Genomic DNA, 24,201 nt, shown 5'->3' on the forward strand with positions numbered 1-24,201 from the left:
TCTCTGCTTATACTCGGGTCGGCTTATACTCGAGTATATACGGTAAGTGAATATCTATAGATAGATCTATAGATAGATGGATACATGGATAGATAATACCAAGCCAGATGTTTATTAATGAACATAATAAAATGGTACATTAAGAGTTAAATAAAGGCACAAACACGCACGCACAAAATATGCATTTATAACGCAATATCTGTTTAACCCCTTCATGACCATGGGATTTTCCGTTTTTCCGTGTTCGTTTTTCGCTCCCCTCCTTCCCAGAGCCATAACTTTTTTATTTTTCCGTCAATTTGGCCATGTGAGGGCTTGTTTTTTGCGGGACGAGTTGTACTTTTGAACGACATCATTTGTTTTACCATGTCGTGTACTAGAAAACGGGAAACAAATTCCAAGTGCGGTGAAATTGCACAAAAAGTGCAATCCCACACTGGTTTTTTGCTTGGCTTTTTTGCTAGGTTCACTAAATGCTAAACCTGACCTGCCATTATGATTCTTCAGGTCAGTACGAGTTCATAGACACCTAACATGACTAGGTTATTTTTTATTTAAGTGGTGAAAAAAAATTCCAAACTTTGCTAAAAAAAAAAATTGTGCCATCTTCCGATACTCGTAGCGTCTCCATTTTTCATGATCTGGGGTCGGTTGAGGGCTTATTTTTTGCGTGCCGAGCTGGCGTTTTTATGATAGCATTTTGGTGCAGATAAGTTCTTTTGATCGCCCGTTATTGCATTTTAATCAGGGTGGATAAAAATCAATGTTTTTTTAAAAAAATCAAAAAAATCGGATTTTTTTGATTTAAATCGGATTTTTTTCAATAAACTGCTTTTTGAGGAAAATATTTTACCATCCAAAGGTTCTTCCATCATGAGATAAAGCTGAGTTGTTTAACTCAGTAGAATAAAGGCTGTATATGTGTAACATTCACAATGCCATGCTCTTCCAGAGGTTTCTGTAGGATGCTGACTATCCAACAAGTTTGGGCATGTCAACTGAATGGAAAAAGAAACTAAACCAAAAGTGAAACCAAGCTAGAAGTGTGGAATTAAAGGGGCAGTATGAACAAAATGTGGAGGCTATTAATAGTTTATACAATTAAGACATGCTGCTTTTAAACACCTACCTATTGCCATATAGTAAAACAAAAAAGATTTTTACTTACTTTGGGGTCCCCCCCTCACCCTGGCGTTAGATCGTTGCCCCTAGTTTCATCCGTGTAACTATGGGCGCACATGCGCACTGCTCTCACTTCTCATTTTAATCGTGATTTATATTAAAAAAAACCTTTTGATTTAAATCATGATTAAAATCATGATTTAAATCGATCCGATTTAAATAGAAAAAAATCTTTTGATTTAAATCGTGATTTAAATCATGATTTAAATCGGCGTGATTTAAATCAATCCACCCTGATTTTAATGCAATGTCGCGGGGACCAAAAAAAACTTAATTCTGGCGTTTCTAATTTTTTTCCCGCTACGCCGTTTAGCGATCAGGTTAATGTTTTTTTCCACATTTTTTTTACTTTTTTTTTTTTTTTTTTACTTTTGCCATGCTTCAATAGCCTCCATAGGAGGCTAGAAGCAGGGACCACTCGATCGGCTCTGCTACATAGCAGCGATCTGATGTTCGCTGCTATGTAGCAGAATTGCAGGTGTGCTGTGAGCGCCGACCACAGGGTGGCGCTCACAGCTAGCCGGGATCAGTAACCATAGAGGTCTCAAGGACCTCTATGGTTACTATTCTGAAGCATCGCCGACCTCCGATCATGTGACTGGGGTCGGCGATGCCATCATTTCCGGCCGGAAGCGGTAGTTAAATGCCGCTGTCTGCGTTTGACAGCGGCATTTAACTAGTTAATAGGCGCGGGCAGATCGCGATTCTGCCCACGCCTATTACGGGCACATGTCAGCTGTTCAAAACAGCTGACATGTCCCGGCTTTGATGCGGGCTCACCGCCGGAGCCCACATCAAAAAGGGGCTTCTGACCTTGGACGTACTATCCCGTCCGAGGTCAGAAAGGGGTTAATTAAAAAAATATATATATGTGGGCTCCTGCGCAATTATCAAAACCAGAGAGAGAAAGCCAGCGACTGGGGCTCGATGTTTATAGCTTGGGAAGGGGGTAATACCCGTGGAGCACCCAGGCTATGAATATCAGCCCGCAACTGTATATTTAGCCTTTACTGGCTATTAAATTAGGGGTCTCCACAAAAAAAATGACGTGGGGTCCCCCTAGAAATAATAACCAGAGAAGGCTATGCAGGCAGCTGGGGGCTGATATTTAATAGCCTAGGAAGGGGCCATGGATATTGCCCTGCCCCTTCCCCAGCTACAAACACCAGCTCTCAGCCATCCCAGAAATGGTGCATCTCTAAGATTCCGGCACTTAGCCTCTCTCTTCCCACTTGCCCTGTAGTGGAGGCAAGTGGGGTAAATGTCACCTTTGTATTGTAAGGTGACATAAAGCCCAGGGGTTAATAATGGACAGGTGACAATAAGACACCTATCCATAACTAATCTATAGTTGTTATTGGTTAAATAAAGACACAGCCAGAATAAATCCATGCGATGCCCTCGATCTCCTGTAATCACACACACACACGCAGACAGCCGCGCAGACACCCGCACACACACACAGACTCCCACACATACACAGACGCCTGCAGACAGACCCACACATATTCTCCGCTTATACATAGTCTCTGCCCACACACACATTCTCTGCCCACACACTCTTCCTCCTTCCTTTCTGCAGTGTTTTTGGCACACAAATCTGCAGCTAATCCGCAGACCTTTTTACACCTGCAGTTTAGCTGAGGATTTGACTGACTCAGTGTAAGTCAATGAGTGCAGAAACGCTGCAGATCCGCAAAAAGAATTGACATGCTTCGGAAAATAAAACGCCGAGAATCAGTGCGGAATTTTCCGCAGCATGTGCACACTAATTCTGGATTCCCATTGATTAACATTGCCTGAGCACTCTTTACGGATTTGGTGCAAATCTGCATGGAAAAAACGCTGCAGATATGCAAAAAATCCACAACATGTGCACATAGCCTTACAATGGGACGTCTTGCTTAATGACAGATTCCTCAGGGGGTACCTGGATGGTGTAATTACTTTATCCTCATCTTCTTTGCAATCTCTGACGTGGTAGTTAGACCTGGCTAATCTATCCAGAGGTGTTCTCTGGGTAAATCAGATACCTCACGTAGTCACTACATACGCTAGCTCTACAGGTTGGGGGGGGCTCATCTGGGTGAGGTCATGGTCCAGGGAATTTGGAGGGGAGAGCAGTTAGATAGCTCATCTATCCTGAAGGAACTGATGGCGGTGGAACTAGCTGTAAAAAGGCTCCTTATATCCCTACAGGGTCATCATGTCAGTATCGTCTCCAACAATCAGGTGACCGGTGGCGTACATCAACCACCAAGGGGGAACCCAGTTCAGACCCTTAATGGAGGTGGTAGATCGATTGTTTCAAGTAGCGGAGAACCATTTTCTATCAGTGACTGCTCTTCACATAAGAGGAAAAGAAAATATCAGATCAAACTTTTTTAGCTGAAACATCCTGGCAGGGAGAGTGGATACTGAGTGGTTCCATCTTCAAGCAGATTGTGTGGATGTGGGATCATCCAGACATAGAACTCTTCACCACCAAAAGAAACAGGTGAAGCAGTTCTGTTCTCTCAACCCCAGGGAAAGGCCACTGGCGGTGGATACCTTCCTGATCAAGTGGAACGTCAAGCTAGCTTATGCTTTTTCCCCTATTACCTCTGTTGCTACTGGTAGAAAGGAAGGTAAGAGAAGACAGGGCAAGGATTATCGTGGTTGCCCCCTTTTGGCCCAGAAAGGCATGGTTTTCGTGGCTGAGGACCATGTCGGTCACTGAGCCTTGGGTGCTACTGGAGCTCCCGGATCTCCTCTCCCAGGAGCCAGTCTGCCATCTACGAGTGGCCGAGCTTCACCTGACAGTGTGGAATTTGAAAGGTCATTGTTGAGGGAAAGAGATTCTTCTCCTAATCTGATGGCCACTCTTCTAAAGAGTAGGATTGTGGTCCCGACCAGAATTTATGCCAGAACTTGGAAAAGGTTATTGTCTACCTCAAATTTTAAGATGGGGGAGGGGGCCCGGTCTCCCAATTGGTCTGATTCTGGAGTTCCCTAAGAAGGGTTTTGAGATGAGACTAGTACTCTAAGTCCAGGTATCAGCCCTGGGGGCCTTGTTTAGTTGTGATCTCGTGTTGAAATACTGGATAGCTAGATTTATTAAGGCGTCAACTAGATCTAGGCCAATCCTTAAGGAGAGAATAATGCCGTGGGACCTGAACCTGGTCCTGACAGCTATGACAGGTTCCCTGTTTGAACCCATTGAGTCAGCACCAATAAAGTTGCTTTGCCTTAAAGTAGTCCTCCTGGTTGCATAAACATCTGCCCAAAGGGTGAGTGATATTCAAGCTCTTTCTAGGTTTCCACCATAGCCCTATCCTCCAAGAACTGGGTATATCATAATGCCAGATCCATCTTACTTACCGAATGTAGCCTCCAAATTCCATAGGAAATAGTTCTCCATTCCTTCTTTCCCAATCCTAAGAACTAGATGGAAATGAAGCTTCATACGCTCGATCTAAGGAGGTGCTTGTTAGAGTACTTATCAGTCATTGTTACTTGGAAAAAGGATAATTCGTTATTTGTCTCTTTCCATGGAGCTATAAAGGGTCTTAGGGGTCAAGAAGCACATTAGCTAGATGGATCAGGGAGGCCATTTCATTAACTTATATGTCAAGTGGCAAGACAGCGCCAGAAGGTCTGAGGGCTCACTCCATATGGGCCATGGCAGCCTCCTGGGCGGATAGATCCGAGGTCTTGATCGAGCAGATATGTAAGGCAGCTACATGGTCTTCTCCTTCCACCTTTTATACACATTATAGGCTGGATATGGGTGCCTCTTCCGATCTCACATTTGGAATAAGGGTACTTCAGGATGTTGCCCCTCCCTAAAATTCTTACCTCTCTGTAATTCTCTCATGGTGTTGTCATGGGAGACTGAATAAAGTCTTAGTTACTTACCAGTAACGGTGTTTTTCGGAGCCCATGACAGCACCCTTATATCGCCTCCCTTCATGTGTGGGTGGGCACTTCTTCCACTTGTCCGTATTCACAGTTGTGAAATTATCTGGTGTGTTAGGTGTATTGTATGTTTTCTGCCATTAACCATGGGAGGTCCTCTCCTGCTCTGTAATCCAGCTGATGTGTGGGAGAAGTGCTGCCCTTTTATGTCTGTAGGTTTCCTGTCCTTGAAGGGCGGATCCCCTCATTCATGGTGCTGTCATGGGCTGCGAAAACTACCGTTACCGGTAAGTAACTAAGACTTTCCACCTCTTTTGGTCTTTACACACAACTCATCCATACCATAGGGATACAGGTGTGGAACATATCTCTCCCTATTATATGCTCATTTTACATTATTTTCATTTTTTGGACTTCTGGCAAATTAAGAGACCACTTCAAAATTTTCAGGTTGTCTGATTTTTCTCTTTAGATGTAAAATGTAAATTGTTCTTTTATTCTATAAACTACTGACATGTCTCCGAAGTTCCAAGCAATACATTTTGTATTTATTTTCTGAAAATGAGAAATGGTCAAAATAACAAAAAATTGCATTGCTTGCAGCCATCAAATACTGGGAAAAAAAAGTTCAGAATCATTTAGAAACAACAATACTAATGTTTTAACTGTTCAGAAATCAATATTTTGTGGAATAACCATGATTTTTAATCACAGCTTTCATGCGTCTTGGCATGCTTTCCACCAGTCTTTCACACTGCTTTTGGGTGACCTTATGCCACCCCTGGTCTAAAAATGTAAGCAGCAGCAGCCGGCTTCAGCCTCAGCCGTTCCCTCCCTCTCCTGCCATCTTCTGGGACAATGACTCATGTATAAGCTGAGAGGGGCATTTTCAGCACAAAAAAAAGTGCTGAAAAAACTCGGTGTACCTCTTTTTGAAAAGAGGAGGAAGAGAGGTCACAGTTAGTGTTGAGCATTCCGATACCGCAAGTATCGGGTATCGGCCGATACTTGCGGTATCGGAATTCCGATACCGGGATTCCGATACTTGCCGCGTATCGGATACCGGAATCGGAAGTTCTAAGATTCAAAAAGCAGAAATTCAGCCAATGAGATTGATTCCAAGTGTGGGCACATCCTGTTTAGCATGGAGGGCATGAAACTACTGGCAAGGCTGTGATTGGCTGGTGTAATGATGTCATGATGCAGTTTAAAAGTCGCTGGCGCCATTTTGCGATCACTCTGCTGTGAATTCAGTTAGTGACAGGACGCTGTTTGCTGACTGAGGGACAGTTTAGAGATAGCGATTTGCTTCTTTGTGCTTTCCAAAGGCTAATTTAGCAACCGCTGTGTTCACCTACTATTCACCTTGCTTTTGCCTTGTAGCGCTGTTTTCACAGCGATCTGCAGGGTCTGTGTGTGTGTGTGTGTGAGTGCAGCCCAGTCTCCAGTCTGAGTGCAGCCACATAGGCCATCCATAGTTGGTTGTATTCAGTTCAGGGAGGGTGGTTCATTGCCTCATACTGTTCCTTTTTTTTTTTTTTTTCCCAAGTAGTGTAGTCTGCTGCTAATTTATTCAAAAAAATCCTATTAGTGTCTTTCCACCCGTCTCCAGCTAATTTGTGGAAAAACACTACATAGGATAAAGTAGAGGAGGGTTTTTGGGCCTTGCAGCGCCGTTTACGGCTGTCTGCACGGTCTCCGTGTGACTGCAGCTCGCCCTGTAATCTGTGAGCAGCTATAGCCTGGTTGTCTCCAGCTCAGGGTTTTTCACTGCGTCATACCGCCAAATCAATTTTCTTTTTTTTCAAAGTAGTGTAGTCTGCTGCTAATTTATTTTAAAAAATCCTATTAGTGTCTTTCCACCCGTCTCCAGCTAATTTGTGGAAAAACACTACATAGGATAAAGTAGAGGAGGGTTTTTGGGCCTTGCAGCGCCGTTTACGGCTGTCTGCACGGTCTCCGTGTGACTGCAGCTCGCCCTGTAATCTGTGAGCAGCTGTAGCCTGGTTGTCTCCAGCTCAGGGTTTTTCACTGCGTCATACCGCCAAATCAATTTTCTTTTTTTTCAAAGTAGTGTAGTCTGCTGCTAATTAATTTAAAAAAATCCTATTAGTGTCTTTCCACCCGTCTCCAGCTAATTTGTGGAAAAACACTACATAGGATAAAGTAGAGGAGGGTTTTTGGGCCTTGCAGCGCCGTTTACGGCTGTCTGCACGGTCTCCGTGTGACTGCAGCTCGCCCTGTAATCTGTGAGCAGCTATAGCCTGGTTGTCTCCAGCTCAGGGTTTTTCACTGCGTCATACCGCCAAATCAATTTTCTTTTTTTTCCAAATAGTGTAGTCTGCTGCTAATTTATTCAAAAAAATCCTATTAGTGTCTTTCCACCCGTCTCAAGCTAATTTGTGGAAAAACACTACATAGGATAAAGTAGAGGAGGGTTTTTGGGCCTTGTAGCGCCGTTTACGTCTGTCTGCACGGTCTCCGTGTGACTGCAGCTCTATCTGTTGTCAGCTCAGCCCCCAAAAAATAAATAAATAATAAAGTTCACCAAACACACCAGTTACACCACTTTACATTTCTGTAGGCCACATTAGCTCATATTAAAGTCTAGTCCACACTTTAGATAATTAGTGCTTCTTATACCTGTTAGGAGGAGTTGCTCAGGAATAAGCACACAAATCCGTTAGTACTTTTCTGCTTATCTTTATCAGTCAACCAAGATGAAGAAGGCAGTGAGTAAGGCACGGGGGCGTGGGAGCCGTCGCGGAGCAGGGAGGGGACGTGGGGATTCTGTGCCTGCTGCGGGCACCGGTGACTCATCAGCACCCACTTTCACCAGGCAACAGTCGTTCATGCGAAGCTTTGTGTCCGAGCGCCGTACACCGCTGCTGCGTGAAGAACAAATTGAAGCTGTTGTCGGATGGATGGCAGCTAATGCATCAACTTCCATTAGTGCCACATCCTCTCAGACACAGAGCACTGGAGAGCAGCCATCTGTCTCTTCACCACCTGCCAAATTGCCCAGGCAGACAGAGAGCCCAGGACAGGAGCCGTCTCTACTTCTGTTCTCTGAATCTCTTGGCTTGGAAACAGGGGGCCAGCCAAGCAGCATTGGAGAAATGGAAGAAGAGGCAGGGTGCAGTGATGCCCAACAGCTTTTTCTGTCTTCCTCTGAAGAGGCGGGTGGGCCAGTGGCTCCGGTCACCACATCGCAGGCCGCATCAGCTGATGATGACACTCAGGTGCCACTTACTGGTGCGTGCTCTGCTGCTGAGACTACCCAGGAGGAGCAGTTGGGGGCAGAGGGTAGTGTAGATGATGAGGTCCTCGACCCATCTTGGCGTGAGGGACAGGAAGGTGGTGGGAGCAGCTCTGAGGAAGAGATTCCCCGTACGGCCCAAAGAGGGAGAGGGAGGGGGAAGACTGCGGATCCTGCAGCCTCCGCTTTGGCACCCGTTAGGAGCATGTCTCTTCCAAAAGCCAAAAAGGGCGCTCCCAAGACTTGCAGTGCCTGGTCCTTTTTTGACACAGTTGCAGATGACATTTGCTATGTCAGATGCAACGTGTGTCATCAAAAAGTCAAAAGAGGGAAAAATGTCAGCAACCTCAATACCTCCAACATGTGGAAACATGTGCGCAACAGGCACCCGGCGGAGTTAGAAAAACACACTGAAGAGGTAGGCCAACCAACAGCGGCAGCTACCACCTCTTCAGCTCGTGTTGCCTCTTCCTCTACCTCACACGCAGCTGGTTCGGCGTCCTCCCAGGATCGCCGTGGAAGAACCTCTGCCCCTGTTGTCCAGAGACCCGCTGTAATTCCACCCGCAGCGCCACTTTCCCAGTCATCCACACACTCCCAGCCCAGTCTACAGCCATCGGTAGTACAGGCATGGGAGAAAAGGCGGCCTTTCTCGTCAAACCACCCACGAGCACAGGCTCTGACTGCAGGCATTGCCAAACTTCTGTCACTGGAAATGCTGTCATTCAGGCTGGTGGAGACTGACAGCTTCCGTGACTTGATGTCATTGGCAGTCCCACAGTACAATGTGCCCAGCCGCTTTTACTTCAGCAGGCAAGCCGTCCCTGCCCTGCAGAAGCATGTGGAGGGACACATAAAACACGCGCTACTGAACGCCGTCAGTAGCAAGGTCCACCTCACCACCGATGCGTGGACCAGTCAACATGGACAGGGGCGATACCTTTCCCTCACTGCCCATTGGGTTAATGTCGTTGAGCCGGGTACAGACCGTGCGAGTGGCGCAGGACGTGTCCTGCCCACTCCAAGGATTGCAGGAATCCATTCTGTACGCATTGACTCCTCCTCTTACACCAGTTCCTCAGAATCATCGCTGCAGGAGCCGTCACAGTCCACCTCCACATGGACCCGTGATGAACGTGTACCTGTTACGACCGACATGAGCACAGCCGTGGCCAAACGTCAACAGGCCGTCTTGAAATTAATTTTCTTGGGGAATCGTAGCCACACAGCGCAGGAGCTCTGGAATGCCATCAAGCAGGAGAGCGATGTGTGGTTTGTGCCAGCGAATCTCCAGCCAGGCATGGTAGTGTGTGATAATGGCCGAAATCTGGTGGCAGCTCTGGGCCTCGGCAACCTCACTCACATCCCATGTCTGGCACATGTGCTCAATTTGGTCGTGCAGAGCTTTTTGAGGGACTATCCGGATCTTGATGCACTGCTGCACAAGGTCCGCCTAGAGTGTGCTCACTTGCGGCGTTCCAGCACGGCAAAAGCGCGCATTGCGGCTCTGCAGCGCCGACACCGCCTGCCGGAACATCGCATCATATGTGACCTACCTACCAGGTGGAATTCCACGTTACATATGTTGGAGCGGTTGTGTGAGCAGCAGCAAGCTGTAATGGAGTACCAGCTGCTTCAGGCGCAAAAAAGTCGCAGTCAGCGCCGTACAGACTTCACAACCACAGAGTGGGCCACTATGAATGACGTCTGCCAGGTTTTGCGTCCCTTTGATTATTCCACGCGGATGGCGAGTGCAGATGATGCACTAGTCAGCATGACTGTCCCCCTTATCTGCCTGCTTGAAAAATCACTGCAAGCGCTAAGGGATGATGTTGTGGAAGAGGTGGAGGATGAGGATTCACCATTTCCATCATCTTCTGGACAGTCAGCGCCACGTGGTTCCTCACAAACGCGTAGGCAGGGGACCGTTTGTGAGGAGGATGAGGAGGAGTCAATGGAGGAGGAAGACATCCGTCCAGAGGAGGGAGTTACACAATTGTCCAGTACTCAGTGTGTACAGCGAGGGTGGGGTGATGACGAGCGGGCAGAGATCACGCCTCCAGCAGGGGACAGCGTTTCTTGGGCAGTTGGCAGTCTGCAGCACATGGTGGATTACATGCTGCAGTGCCTGAGAAACGACCGCCGCATCGCCCACATTCTCAACATGTCTGATTATTGGGTGTTCACCCTCCTCGATCCTCGCTACCGGGACAACGTAGAAAGCCTCATCACACCGTTGAACCGGGAGCGAAAAATGCGGGAGTACCAAGACACACTGGTCAATTCCATCATCTTCTCCATTCCAACTGAGAGAAGTGCTGCTAGTGCATTCCAAAGCAGCTCAGTGCGTCCAGGCCGTGGTGGAGGCTCTGCACAAAGAGGGAGCAGAAGCAGTGCCTCTGCCCAAGGCAAGACCAGTATGGCCGAACTGTGGCACAGTTTTCTGTGCCCGCCACAAAAGTCTACACCATCACAGACGGCTCCAGTCAGCAGGAGGCAACGGTTCCGTCAGATGGTGACAGACTACATGTCTTGCCCTCTTGCTGTACTCCCAGACGGCTCTTCCCCTTTCAAGTTTTGGGTCTCAAAGCTGGATACATGGCCAGAGCTAAGCCAGTATGCATTGGAGGTGCTGTCTTGCCCTGCGGCCAGTGTATTATCGGAACGTGTCTTTAGTGCTGCAGGTAGTGTACTAACTGACCGTCGCATGCGACTATCCTCCGATAACGTTGACCGGCTTACTTTCCTGAAAATGAACAAGGCCTGGATCTCGCCGGAATTTGCCACTCCTCCTCCTGATTGAATAATTAGGTCACTGTATACGTTATCCAGGTCTCCTGTTGTGTTCATCTTTCTACCACCTGAACTTAAATTCCTGGGCTCCAACACCGCCAGTTGAGGCTCAGACGTGCCGTCTGCACAGTCAAAACATACGACCCAGTGTTATTGGGTTTCAGTAACGTCAGCTGATCCCCAGCTGTGTAGCCGGCAATGTGTCATGCGACCGCCACGCTGACACAACAACTGAAATGTAAGGGAATCTGTCCCCCCCCCCCCAAGGCGTTTGTTACTGAAAGAGCCACCTTGTGCAGCAGTAATGCTGCCCAAGGAAAAGGTAGCTATTTTTGTTTAGCTCCTTGCACACGCAGAACTTAACACTTATAAAATGTGTCCACTGATACCGTAAAACGGTCCCGGAGGTGGGACTTTCCTTCGTAATGTGACGCAGCCCAGCCGTCATTCCTACCCCCCCGGCGCCGCGCACCGGCTCCTCAGCGTTGTTTTATTCCGTCCAGGAGCCTGCGCTGTTATGTTATCCCGTGGCCAGGCACACTTAGCGCTGCCCGTCTTCTGGCATCATTTGGTGTCTGGATGGCTGCGCCTGTGCGGCCGCGCTGGCAGAGAGCCCGCCTCGCAGTGTCTTCTGATTTAATCCCACTGGGGGCCTGGGATCCATGGACATGCGCAGTGCATATCTGAACCTCCACCTCTCACTCATTTCCCTATGGCTTCTTCAGACTGTTCGGTGTCAGCTGGTCCCTAACAGCATGCCACGGCCGTGACACCGCACAGTCTGAAGAAGCCATAGGGAGATGAGTGAGAGGTGGAGGTTCAGATATGCACTGCGCATGTCCATGGATCCCAGGCCCCCAGTGGGATTAAATCAGAAGACACTGCGAGGCGGGCTCTCTGCCAGCGCGGCCGCACAGGCGCAGCCATCCAGACACCAAATGATGCCAGAAGACGGGCAGCGCTAAGTGTGCCTGGCCACGGGATAACATAACAGCGCAGGCTCCTTGACGGAATAAAACAACGCTGAGGAGCCGGTGCGCGGCGCCGGGGGGGTAGGAATGACGGCTGGGCTGCGTCACATTACGAAGGAAAGTCCCACCTCCGGGACGGTTTTACGGTTGCAGGGGACACATTTTATAAGTGTTTAGTTCTGTGTTTGCAAGGAGCATGATGAAAAGAGCCACCTTTTCCTTTTGCATCTTTTGTGCTGCACAAGCTGGCTCTTTCAGCTACAAACGCCTTGGGGGGGGGTTAAAGGTTCCCTTTCGACTTTCTCAGGCTTCGGCCTACATTGTGTTCCTCTGCTTTTCCACCTGTCCCTGGGCTCCAACACCGCCAGTTGCCGTCCAGAAGTGCTGTACGCACAGTCAACAGTCCCTCCTCTGTTATTGGGGTTCAGTAACGTCAGCTGTTCCCCAGCTGTGTGTGTGGCAATCCCTCCTACCTCCTCCAACCTCCTCCTCCTCCACCTGTCCCTGGGCTCCAACACCGCCAGTTGCCGTCCAGAAGTGCTGTACGCACAGTCAACAGTCCCTCCTCTGTTATTGGGGTTCAGTAACGTCAGCTGTTCCCCTGCTGTGTGTGTGGCAATCCCTCCTACCTCCTCCAACCTCCTCCTCCTCCACCTGTCCCTGGGCTCCAACACCGCCAGTTGCCGTCCAGAAGTGCTGTACGCACAGTCAACAGTCGCTCCTCTGTTATTGGGGTTCAGTAACATCAGCTGTTCCCCTGCTGTGTGTGTGGCAATCCCTCCTACCTCCTCCAACCTCCTCCTCCTCCACCCGTCCCTGGGCTCCAACACCGCCAGTTGCCGTCCAGAAGTGCTGTACGCACAGTCAACAGTCCCTCCTCTGTTATTGGGGTTCAGTAACGTCAGCTGTTCCCCTGCTGTGTGTGTGGCAATCCCTCCTACCTCCTCCTACCTCCTCCAACCTCCTCCTCCTCCACCCGTCCCTGGGCTCCAACACCGCCAGTTGCCGTCCAGAAGTGCTGTACGCACAGTCAACAGTCCCTCCTCTGTTATTGGGGTTCAGTAACGTCAGCTGTTCCCCAGCTGTGTGTGTGGCAATCCCTCCTACCTCCTCCTACCTCCTCCAACCTCCTCCTCCTCCACCTGTCCCTGGGCTCCAACACCGCCAGTTGCCGTCCAGAAGTGCTGTACGCACAGTCAACAGTCCCTCCTCTGTTATTGGGGTTCAGTAACGTCAGCTGTTCCCCTGCTGTGTGTGTGGCAATCCCTCCTACCTCCTCCAACCTCCTCCTCCTCCACCTGTCCCTGGGCTCCAACACCGCCAGTTGCCGTCCAGAAGTGCTGTACGCACAGTCAACAGTCGCTCCTCTGTTATTGGGGTTCAGTAACATCAGCTGTTCCCCTGCTGTGTGTGTGGCAATCCCTCCTACCTCCTCCAACCTCCTCCTCCTCCACCCGTCCCTGGGCTCCAACACCGCCAGTTGCCGTCCAGAAGTGCTGTACGCACAGTCAACAGTCCCTCCTCTGTTATTGGGGTTCAGTAACGTCAGCTGTTCCCCTGCTGTGTGTGTGGCAATCCCTCCTACCTCCTCCTACCTCCTCCAACCTCCTCCTCCTCCACCCGTCCCTGGGCTCCAACACCGCCAGTTGCCGTCCAGAAGTGCTGTACGCACAGTCAACAGTCCCTCCTCTGTTATTGGGGTTCAGTAACGTCAGCTGTTCCCCTGCTGTGTGTGTGGCAATCCCTCCTACCTCCTCCAACCTCCTCCTCCTCCACCTGTCCCTGGGCTCCAACACCGCCAGTTGCCGTCCAGAAGTGCTGTACGCACAGTCAACAGTCGCTCCTCTGTTATTGGGGTTCAGTAACATCAGCTGTTCCCCTGCTGTGTGTGTGGCAATCCCTCCTACCTCCTCCAACCTCCTCCTCCTCCACCCGTCCCTGGGCTCCAACACCGCCAGTTGCCGTCCAGAAGTGCTGTACGCACAGTCAACAGTCCCTCCTCTGTTATTGGGGTTCAGTAACGTCAGCTGTTCCCCTGCTGTGTGTGTGGCAATCCCTCCTACCTCCTCCTACCTCCTCCAACCTCCTCCTCCTCCACCCGTCCCTGGGCTCCAACACCGCCAGTTGCCGTCCAGAAGTGCTGTACGCACAGTCAACAGTCCCTCATCTGTTATTGGGGTTCAGTAACGTCAGCTGTTCCCCTGCTGTGTGTGTGGCAATCCCTCCTACCTCCTCCAACCTCCTCCAACCTCCTCCTCCTCCACCCGTCCCTGGGCTCCAACACCGCCAGTTGCCGTCCAGAAGTGCTGTACGCACAGTCAACAGTCCCTCCTCTGTTATTGGGGTTCAGTAACGTCAGCTGTTCCCCTGCTGTGTGTGTGGCAATCCCTCCTACCTCCTCCAACCTCCTCCAACCTCCTCCTCCTCCACCCGTCCCTGGGCTCCAACACCGCCAGTTGCCGTCCAGAAGTGCTGTACGCACAGTCAACAGTCCCTCCTCTGTTATTGGGGTTCAGTAACGTCAGCTGTTCCCCTGCTGTGTGTGTGGCAATCCCTCCTACCTCCTCCAACCTCCTCCTCCTCCACCCGTCCCTGGGCTCCAACACCGCCAGTTGCCGTCCAGAAGTGCTGTACGCACAGTCAACAGTCCCTCCTCTGTTATTGGGGTTCAGTAACGTCAGCTGTTCCCCTGCTGTGTGTGTGGCAATCCCTCCTACCTCCTCCAACCTCCTCCAACCTCCTCCTCCTCCACCCGTCCCTGGGCTCCAACACCGCCAGTTGCCGTCCAGAAGTGCTGTACGCACAGTCAACAGTCCCTCCTCTGTTATTGGGGTTCAGTAACGTCAGCTGTTCCCCTGCTGTGTGTGTGGCAATCCCTCCTACCTCCTCCAACCTCCTCCAACCTCCTCCTCCTCCACCCGTCCCTGGGCTCCAACACCGCCAGTTGCCGTCCAGAAGTGCTGTACGCACAGTCAACAGTCCCTCCTCTGTTATTGGGGTTCAGTAACGTCAGCTGTTCCCCTGCTGTGTGTGTGGCAATCCCTCCTACCTCCTCCAACCTCCTCCTCCTCCACCTGTCCCTGGGCTCCAACACCGCCAGTTGCCGTCCAGAAGTGCTGTACGCACAGTCAACAGTCCCTCCTCTGTTATTGGGGTTCAGTAACGTCAGCTGTTCCCCTGCTGTGTATACGGCAACGTGTACTGCGACCGCCACGCAGGCACAACAAGTTAAATGTAAGGGAACCTGACCCCCCCCCCCCCCAGGCGTTTGTTACTGAAGGAGCCACCTTGTGCAGCAGTAATGATGCAAAGGGAAAAAGTGCCTCTTTTCGTGATGCTCCTTGCACATGCTGAACCAAACACTTATGAAATGTGTCCCCACACAGCGTTAAACCGTCCGGTAGGTGGAACTTTCCTTTGTCGTGTGACGCAGCACAGCCATCATTTTTACCCCCTTGGCGCCGTGCGCCCCCTCCTCAGCGTTGTTTGAATCTGTCCCGGTGCCTGCGCTGTTAGGTTAGCCCTTGGCCATGCACACATGTTGCGCTGCCCGTCTTCTGACCTCATTTGGTGTCAGGCTGGCTGCGCCTGTGCGGGTGCGCTGGCCGAGATCCCGCCTCGCAGTGTCGTCTAATGTAATCCCACCGCGGGCCTGTGATCCGTGCCCGTGCGCAGTGCATATCCTCTCCTCTCACTCCCCTCCCTACGGCTTCTTCAGACTGTGCGATGTCAGCTGGTCCCTAATAGCATGCCACGGCCGTGACACCGCACAGTCTGAAAAAGCCGTAGGGAGGGGAGTGAGAGGAGAGGATATGCACTGCGCACGGGCACGGATCACAGGCCCGCGGTGGGATTACATTAGACGACACTGCGAGGCGGGATCTCGGCCAGCGCACCCGCACAGGCGCAGCCAGCCTGACACCAAATGAGGTCAGAAGACGGGCAGCGCAACATGTGTGCATGGCCATGGGCTAACCTAACAGCGCAGGCTCCGGGACAGATTCAAACAACGCTGAGGAGGGGGCGAACGGCGACAAGGGGGTAAAAATGATGGCTGTGCTGCGTCACACGACAAAGGAAAGTTCCACCTACCGGACGGTTTAACGCTGTGTGGGGACACATTTCATAAATGTTAGGTTCCGCATGTACAAGGACCATAATTAAAAGAGCTAAGTTTACCTTTTCCAGCATTAGTGCTGTACACAATGGCTCTTTCAGCTACAAACGCCTGGGGGGGGGGGGTTAAAGGTTTCCTTTCAACTTGCTCGAGTGCAGGCTTCGGCCTACACTCCGCTCCCCCTGCTCCTCCTGCTGACCCTGGGCTCTAACACCGCCAGTTTTTGCCCAGATGTGCTAGCTGCACAGAGAAAAACACCAGCCAATGTGTCAGTGGGGTCCAGCACCGCCAGCTGTTCCCCTGCTGTGTAGCCGGCAACGTGTCCTGCGACCGCCACGCAGACACAAGAACTGAAATTGAAGGGAACCTGTCCCCCCTCCCCCAGGTGTTTCTATGTTTTACAGCTACCTTGAACAGCAGTAATGCTGCATGTGTTCAAGGTGGCTCAGAAACTTATTCTCCTTGCCCATGTTGAAGTGAACACGTCTAAAATGTGTCCTCTGTGACCATTAAAACGTCCCTCAGGTGTGATTTGACTTTGTATTGACACACGCAACAAGCTCCTTGGTAACGCTGCCCGTCTTCTGGCATCATTGTTTGGCTGGCTGCGCTTCTGCGGCCGCCCTGACCCACACAACAGCCCTCGTTGTCTTATTTAATGGGACTGCGAGGGTGTGATTGATGGGCAGGATCAGTGCATCAGTTCGCCTGTCCCTCCTCTCCTTCCGCCTTCTTCGGACTGTGCGGCTTCATGGCCGTGGCATGCGATAAGGGATCAGATGACGCCGCACAGTCTGAAGCGGGTGTAAGGACCCGAGTGTGAGAGGCGAACATATGTGCTGCGCCAGGCCCTGAATCCCAGCCCCGCAGTGTTTTAACAATGTTAAGACACTGCGGGGCTGGGATTCATGGGCATCGCGAACCGCACCGGCCGACATTACATGATGCCAGAAGATGGGCAGCGCTAACGGCGCTAGGCCAGGGGATAACACGACAGCGCAGACTCCTGTACAGCAAATAACAACGCTCGGGAGGCTGCACCCAGCACCAAGGTGGGATTCTTGACACCTGTGCTGCGTCTCATTACAAAGGGAACTCTCGCCTCCATTACACAGTTTGACTGTATAAAGGGCTAAATGTTATACGTGTTCCATTCAGCGTGTGCAAGGAGAAAAATTACAAGAGCAACCTTTGACTTGCGCAGCACTGCTGCTGCATAAGCTGTGGCTCTTCTACTTTGTAACCCCTGAGGGGGGGTTAAAGGTGACTTTTGAAATCGGTTCAATTAGGCTTCGGCCTACACTCTGCTCCACCTGCAGAGCCCGGGCTCCAACAACGCTAGTTGCTGTCCGGAAGTGCTGGCTGCACAGAGCCAAACACCTCGCCAATGTGTCAGTGGGGTCCAGCACCGCCAGCTGTTCCCCTGCTGTGTAGCCGGCAACGTGTCCTGCAAAAGCCACGCAGACACAACACACCCAAAGCTGCCGCCTGTGCAGGCTTCGGCCTACACTCCCCTCCCCCTGCTCCTCCTCCTCCTGCTCCTCCTCCTGCTGTCCCTGGGCTCTAACACACCGCCAGTTTTTGCCCAGATGTGCTAGCTGCACAGAGAAAAACACCAGCCAATGTGTCAGTGGGGTCCAGCACCGCCAGCTGTTCCCCTGCTGTGCAGCCGGCAACGTGTCCTGCAAAAGCCACGCAGACACAAGAACTGAAATTGAAGGGAACCTGTCCCCCCTCCCCCAGGCGTTTTTACGTTATCCAGCCACCTTGTACAGCGGTAATGCTGCATGTGTGCAAGGTGGCTCAGAAACGTATTCTCCTCGCACATGTGGAACTGAAAACACGTCTGCAATGTGTCCTCTGTGTGACCATTTAACCGTCCCGGTGGTGTGACTTTCCTTTGTAATGACACGCTGCAACCCCCTTGGTAGCGCTGCCCGTCTTCTGGCATCATTGTTTGGCTGCCTGCGCCTCTGCGGCCGCCCTGACCCACACAACGCCCCTCGGTGTCTTATTTATTGGGACTGCGAGGGTGTGATTGATGGGCAGGATCAGTGCATCAGTTCGCCTGTCCCTCCTCTCCTTCCGCCTTCTTCGGACTGTGCGGCTTCATGGCCGTGGCATGCGATAAGGGATCAGATGACGCCGCACAGTCTGAAGCGGGTGTAAGGACCCGAGTGTGAGAGGCGAACATATGTGCTGCGCCAGGCCCTGAATCCCAGCCCCGCAGTGTTTTAACAATGTTAAGACACTGCGGGGCTGGGATTCATGGGCATCGCGAACCGCACCGGCCGACATTACATGATGCCAGAAGATGGGCAGCGCTAACGGCGCTAGGCCAGGGGATAACACGACAGCGCAGACTCCTGTACAGCAAATAACAACGCTCGGGAGGCTGCACCCAGCACCAAGGTGGGATTCTTGACACCTGTGCTGCGTCTCATTACAAAGGGAACTCTCGCCTCCATTACACAGTTTGACTGTATAAAGGGCTAAATGTTATACGTGTTCCATTCAGCGTGTGCAAGGAGAAAAATTACAAGAGCAACCTTTGACTTGCGCAGCACTGCTGCTGCATAAGCTGTGGCTCTTCTACTTTGTAACCCCTGAGGGGGGGTTAAAGGTGACTTTTGAAATCGGTTCAATTAGGCTTCGGCCTACACTCTGCTCCACCTGCAGAGCCCGGGCTCCAACAACGCTAGTTGCTGTCCGGAAGTGCTGGCTGCACAGAGCCAAACACCTCGCCAATGTGTCAGTGGGGTCCAGCACCGCCAGCTGTTCCCCTGCTGTGTAGCCGGCAACGTGTCCTGCAAAAGCCACGCAGACACAACACACCCAAAGCTGCCGCCTGTGCAGGCTTCGGCCTACACTCCCCTCCCCCTGCTCCTCCTCCTCCTGCTCCTCCTCCTGCTGTCCCTGGGCTCTAACACACCGCCAGTTTTTGCCCAGATGTGCTAGCTGCACAGAGAAAAACACCAGCCAATGTGTCAGTGGGGTCCAGCACCGCCAGCTGTTCCCCTGCTGTGCAGCCGGCAACGTGTCCTGCAAAAGCCACGCAGACACAAGAACTGAAATTGAAGGGAACCTGTCCCCCCTCCCCCAGGCGTTTTTACGTTATCCAGCCACCTTGTACAGCGGTAATGCTGCATGTGTGCAAGGTGGCTCAGAAACGTATTCTCCTCGCACATGTGGAACTGAAAACACGTCTGCAATGTGTCCTCTGTGTGACCATTTAACCGTCCCGGTGGTGTGACTTTCCTTTGTAATGACACGCTGCAACCCCCTTGGTAGCGCTGCCCGTCTTCTGGCATCATTGTTTGGCTGCCTGCGCCTCTGCGGCCGCCCTGACCCACACAACGCCCCTCGGTGTCTTATTTATTGGGACTGCGAGGGTGTGTTTGATGGGCAGGAGCAGTGCATCACTTCGCCTGTCCCTCATCTCCTTCCGCCTTCTTCGGACTGTGCGGCTTCATGGCCGTGGCATGCGATAAGGGATCAGCTGACGCCACATAGTCTGAAGCAGGTGTAAGAACCCAAGCGAGAGGCGAACATATGTACTGCGCCAGGCCATGAATCCCAGCCCCGCAGTGTTTAAACTATGTCAATACACTGCGGGGCTGGGATTCATGGGCATCGCGAACCGCACCGGCCAACATTAAATGAGGTCAGAAGATGGGCAGCGCTAACAGCGCTAGGCCAGGGGATAACACGACAGCGCAGACTCCTGTACAGCAAATAACAACGCTCAGGAGGCTGCACCCAGCACCAAGGTGGGATTCTTGACATCTGTGCTGCGTCTCATTACAAAGGGAACTCGCGCCTCCAACACAGTTTGACTGTATAAAGGGCTAAATGTTATACGTGTTTCATTCAGCGTGTGCAAGGAGCGAAATTAAAAGAGCAACCTTTGACTTGTGCAGCACTACTGCTGCATAAGCTGTGGCTCTTCTACTTTCTAACCCCTGAGGGGGGGTTAAAGGTTACCTTTGAAATTGGTTCAAGTAGGCTTCGGCCTACACTCTGCTCCCCCTGCAGAGCCCGGGCTACAACACCGCTCGTTGCTGTCCGGAAGTGCTGGCTGCACAGAGCCAAACACCTCGCCAATGTGTCAGTGGGGTCCAGCACCGCCAGCTGTTCCCCTGCTGTGCAGCCGGCAACGTGTCCTGCAAAAGCCACGCAGACACTTGCTCTTGTACCTTCTGCTCCACATCCTGGTTCCAGTACCGTCAGCTGGTTCCGGGCAGAGCCTTTGGCTTAGGTGCCTCCCTCTGGGTATCCGAGTTCCACCAACGTCAGGTGGTCCTTGGTAGTGCTTTCAGGCACGGGTACCTCCTGCTTAGTAACCGGGTTCCAGTAACGTCAGCTGGTCCTCGGTAGTTCCATTGGCTCTTGGACCTTCGGCTACCCATCCGGGTTCCAGCACCGTCAGCTGGTTCTCGGCAGTGTCTTTTGCTCTTGTACCTTCTGCTCCCCATCCTGGTTCCAGTACCGTCAGCTGGTTCCGGGCAGAGCCTTTGGCTTAGGTGCCTCCCTCTGGGTATCCGAGTTCCACCAACGTCAGGTGGTCCTTGGTAGTGCTTTCAGGCACGGGTACCTCCTGCTTAGTAACCGGGTTCCAGTAACGTCAGCTGGTCCTCGGTAGTTCCATTGGCTCTTGGACCTTCGGGTAGCCATCCGAGTTCCAGTTCCATCAGCTGGTTCTCGGCATTTTCTCAGCCTTCTTGTACCTTCTGCTACATTTCCAAGTTCAAGAGACTAAACACGATGACCCGGAAGAACACCCCTAAGATGACGACGACACCAGAGACGACAACCACCGTGATGACGACGACCCTGGAGACGATGACCCTGAAGACCACCCCGATGACGACGACCCCGGAGACCACCCCGATGACGACGACCCCGGAGACGACGACCCTGGAGACGACGACGACCTGGAAGACCGAGAAGCAGAAGAACAAGAGGCTGCAGAACAAAGAGCAGAAGGACATTAAGCATAACACAAAATATCAGAGCAAAAAAATATTATGTAAATTATAAGCAGAAGAAGACTAAGCAGTGTATGGGGGTGAGTCCGTTCCTCCTCGTGGTGCCCCTGGATAAAGCCTGATGCTGCAGGCCAAACTGAACGCGGACAAATGTAACTGGTTTGTGACAGGCAGAACGGAAGGTGTAATCTTCAAACTTTTATAGATAACAACTACGGGAATGCCTGTCACAAATAAGAATATGATGAAGAAGTTGAATATGATGAAGATAATAGTAAAATAAAAAGAATATGAACAATGTAACCCAAAAAATAATAGGTAGAAGATGAAGAAGAAGATGAATAAGGTGAAGAAGTTGATGTCAAAGAAGCTGATGATGAGGATAATTAAGAAGAAAGCGTGGGAGAAGTAAAAAAGAAGGTGAAGGGCGTGGAAGTAGTGAAACATCAATATCTGACATAAAAAAAAAAAAAAATTACATAGTCAAATTCTTTCTAACGCCGAACTTCATAAAAAAAAATTAAAAATCATGCTATTCTATTACATTGGGCTAAACCTCTGTCCCTTTAATATCTCCGCCACGTCCCCCAATACATCCTACATTATTCTTAGTTGTTTTCCTTCATGTAGAATGAACCTACAAGTTTATAAAGGGTTTATTTTAATTCCGATATTTTCGTCCCATTGACTTGCATTGGGATCGGGTATCGGTATCGGATTGGATCCGATATTTTGACGGTATCGGCCGATACTTTCCGATACCGATACTTTCCGATATCGGAAAGTATCGCTCAACACTAGTCACAGTACATTAGTTTTTTCTATACCTCTTCAACACTTCTATACATTTGTTATTATTTGGTTTATATATTCTGTTTGCCTTTTCTTCCTGTTTTTATATTTTTTGTCTCAGTAAAATTTATTCTCATGGATCTCTTCAGAACTCGTCTTTTTGTACACTTAGCCTGAGTATATGGTTGTATCATGTTGTGCGGGAAGTGCCATCAATAATTACATGTGGATATTTATGATAAAAATAAACCCTGCTTTTAGTCTACTGCCATGTGCCCACAAACACCGTACATGTGTAATAGTTGGAAGTCCCAATGTGGAAGAATGGGCGACATCTTTGTAGCTTCTGCAGATGTTTAGGAAAGCTACCCTAAGGATACACCATTAATGTACCATCAGAATACTGCATTCATTTGCTATTAATCTGTCACTGCAGGTATGAAGTGTAAGTAAATTACTGGCCGATATCCAAGGGTATTTTGATTACAGAAATGTGTTTTTTTTTCACCTTGACAGTATTGAAGGCGAATATGTCCCTGTAGAAGGGGATGAAGTCTCTTACAAAGTCTGCACCATTCCTCCGAAGAATGAGAAGAAGCAGGCGGTGGATGTTGTGATCACCCATCTAACTCCGGGGACAAAGCACGAGACGTGGTCTGGACATATCATCTCTTCTTAGATCCAAACCACAACAGAGTTTTATTTAATTTTTTTTCTAACCATTGTTGATAACATACATTGTGTGCTACTGCATAAGGTGATCAGCGATAAACATTCCCACCATGGATGCACTGGACTCTATATGTTATGGTTTCTCAACATGCTGCCTTATATTCCATTAATAAGTGTCTGGGGGCAGAACGGTCTGATCTCCGATGCGGTGACCTCCGGTACCGTGCTTTATTGTATAGCCCAACCCAGACAGATCGGAGCACCGCTCTCTTGTAGCTTGTGACATTTTTATTTTCTTCTTCCACTTTTATTATGTACAAAAAAATTGAAGACTGCACATCACTGACTTCCGATACTAAAATAGGAATAGCTAACTCTTTTACAATGTTCTGCCTCCAATAAATAATTACACTTTATGTAATAAATGTCTACAAATATTTTGAGTTTTCATTTAGCTGAAAGTAAAATGTCTGTTTGCACATGTGCCTTAGCGGTTGGGCACCGGCAATATATATTTTGTAGCCCAAGCAAATATTAGCACAGATTGTGTATGTCAGTTGTACACCAAACCCTTCCTGTCTGGCATGGGAAAAAAAAAAGAATATAATGTGCTGTATGTCATGTGCATGTGGATACTGCAGTGAAAACAGCCTTTCATTACTTGGTATTAGCTTTGATATATACACTATGTTCCAAATTATTATGCAAATTACATTTTTATCAGATTTTCCTAAATGGTCGGTGCAAATGAGTCAGTCTAATAAAAGTAATCACCCGATAGAGTATACATCGAATTTTATTGAAGAAACCTCCCAATGATAACAGTATAATCTCCAAAATGAATAAAAACTCAAAATGCACTGTTCCAAATTCTTAGGCACAGTAGAATTTCTAAACATTTGATATGTTTTAAAGAACTGAAAATGCTCATTTGTGGAATTTGCAGCATTAGGAGGTCACATTCCATGAACAAAAAAGCTATTTAACGCCAAAACATCCCAACAGGCCAAGTTACATGTTAACATAGGACCCTTCTTTGATGTCACCTTCACAGTTCTTGCATCCATTGAACTTGTGAGTTTTTGGAGAGTTTCTGCTTGTATTTCTTTGCATGAAGTCAGAATAGCCTCCCAGAGCTGCTGTTTTGATGTGAACTGCCTCCCACCCTCATAGATCTTTTGCTTGATGATCCTCTAAAGGTTCTCTATAGGGTTGAGGTCAGGGGAAGATGGTGGCCACACCATGAGTTTATCTCCTTTTATGCCCATAGCAGCCAATGACTCAGAGGTATACTTTGCAGCATGAGATGGGTCATTGTCAGCATAAAGATGATTTTTGCTCCTGAAGGCACGTTTCTGCTTTTTAGACCATAGAAGAAAGTTGTCAGTCAGAAACTCTATATACTTTGCAGAGGTCATTTTCACACCTTCAGGAACCTTAAACGGCCTTACCAGCTATTTCTCACTATTCTGGCCCAAAACATAACTCCTCCACCTCCTCGCTGACGTTGCAGCCTTGTTGGGACATGGT

The 24,201-nt window shown here is 49.8% G+C and overlaps 1 protein-coding gene across 3 annotated transcripts in view; it reads left to right on the plus strand.

Moving 5' to 3' along the window:
* The window catches only part of CARHSP1 (calcium regulated heat stable protein 1), a 111,425-nt gene extending 88,329 nt beyond the window's left edge, over positions 1–23,096 (plus strand). For all 3 annotated transcript variants that reach the window (XM_077275233.1, XM_077275234.1, XM_077275235.1), the window contains one exon: positions 22,516–23,096. In XM_077275233.1, coding sequence (XP_077131348.1) covers positions 22,516–22,678 — 163 coding nt within the window. In that variant the 3' untranslated portion in view covers positions 22,679–23,096. The remainder of the gene's footprint in view (positions 1–22,515) is intronic.
* The last annotated feature ends 1,105 nt before the right edge of the window (positions 23,097–24,201 follow it).

The sequence above is a fragment of the Ranitomeya variabilis genome, chromosome 7 (genome assembly GCF_051348905.1).
Source record: "Ranitomeya variabilis isolate aRanVar5 chromosome 7, aRanVar5.hap1, whole genome shotgun sequence".
NCBI classification, from domain to species: Eukaryota; Metazoa; Chordata; class Amphibia; order Anura; family Dendrobatidae; genus Ranitomeya; species Ranitomeya variabilis.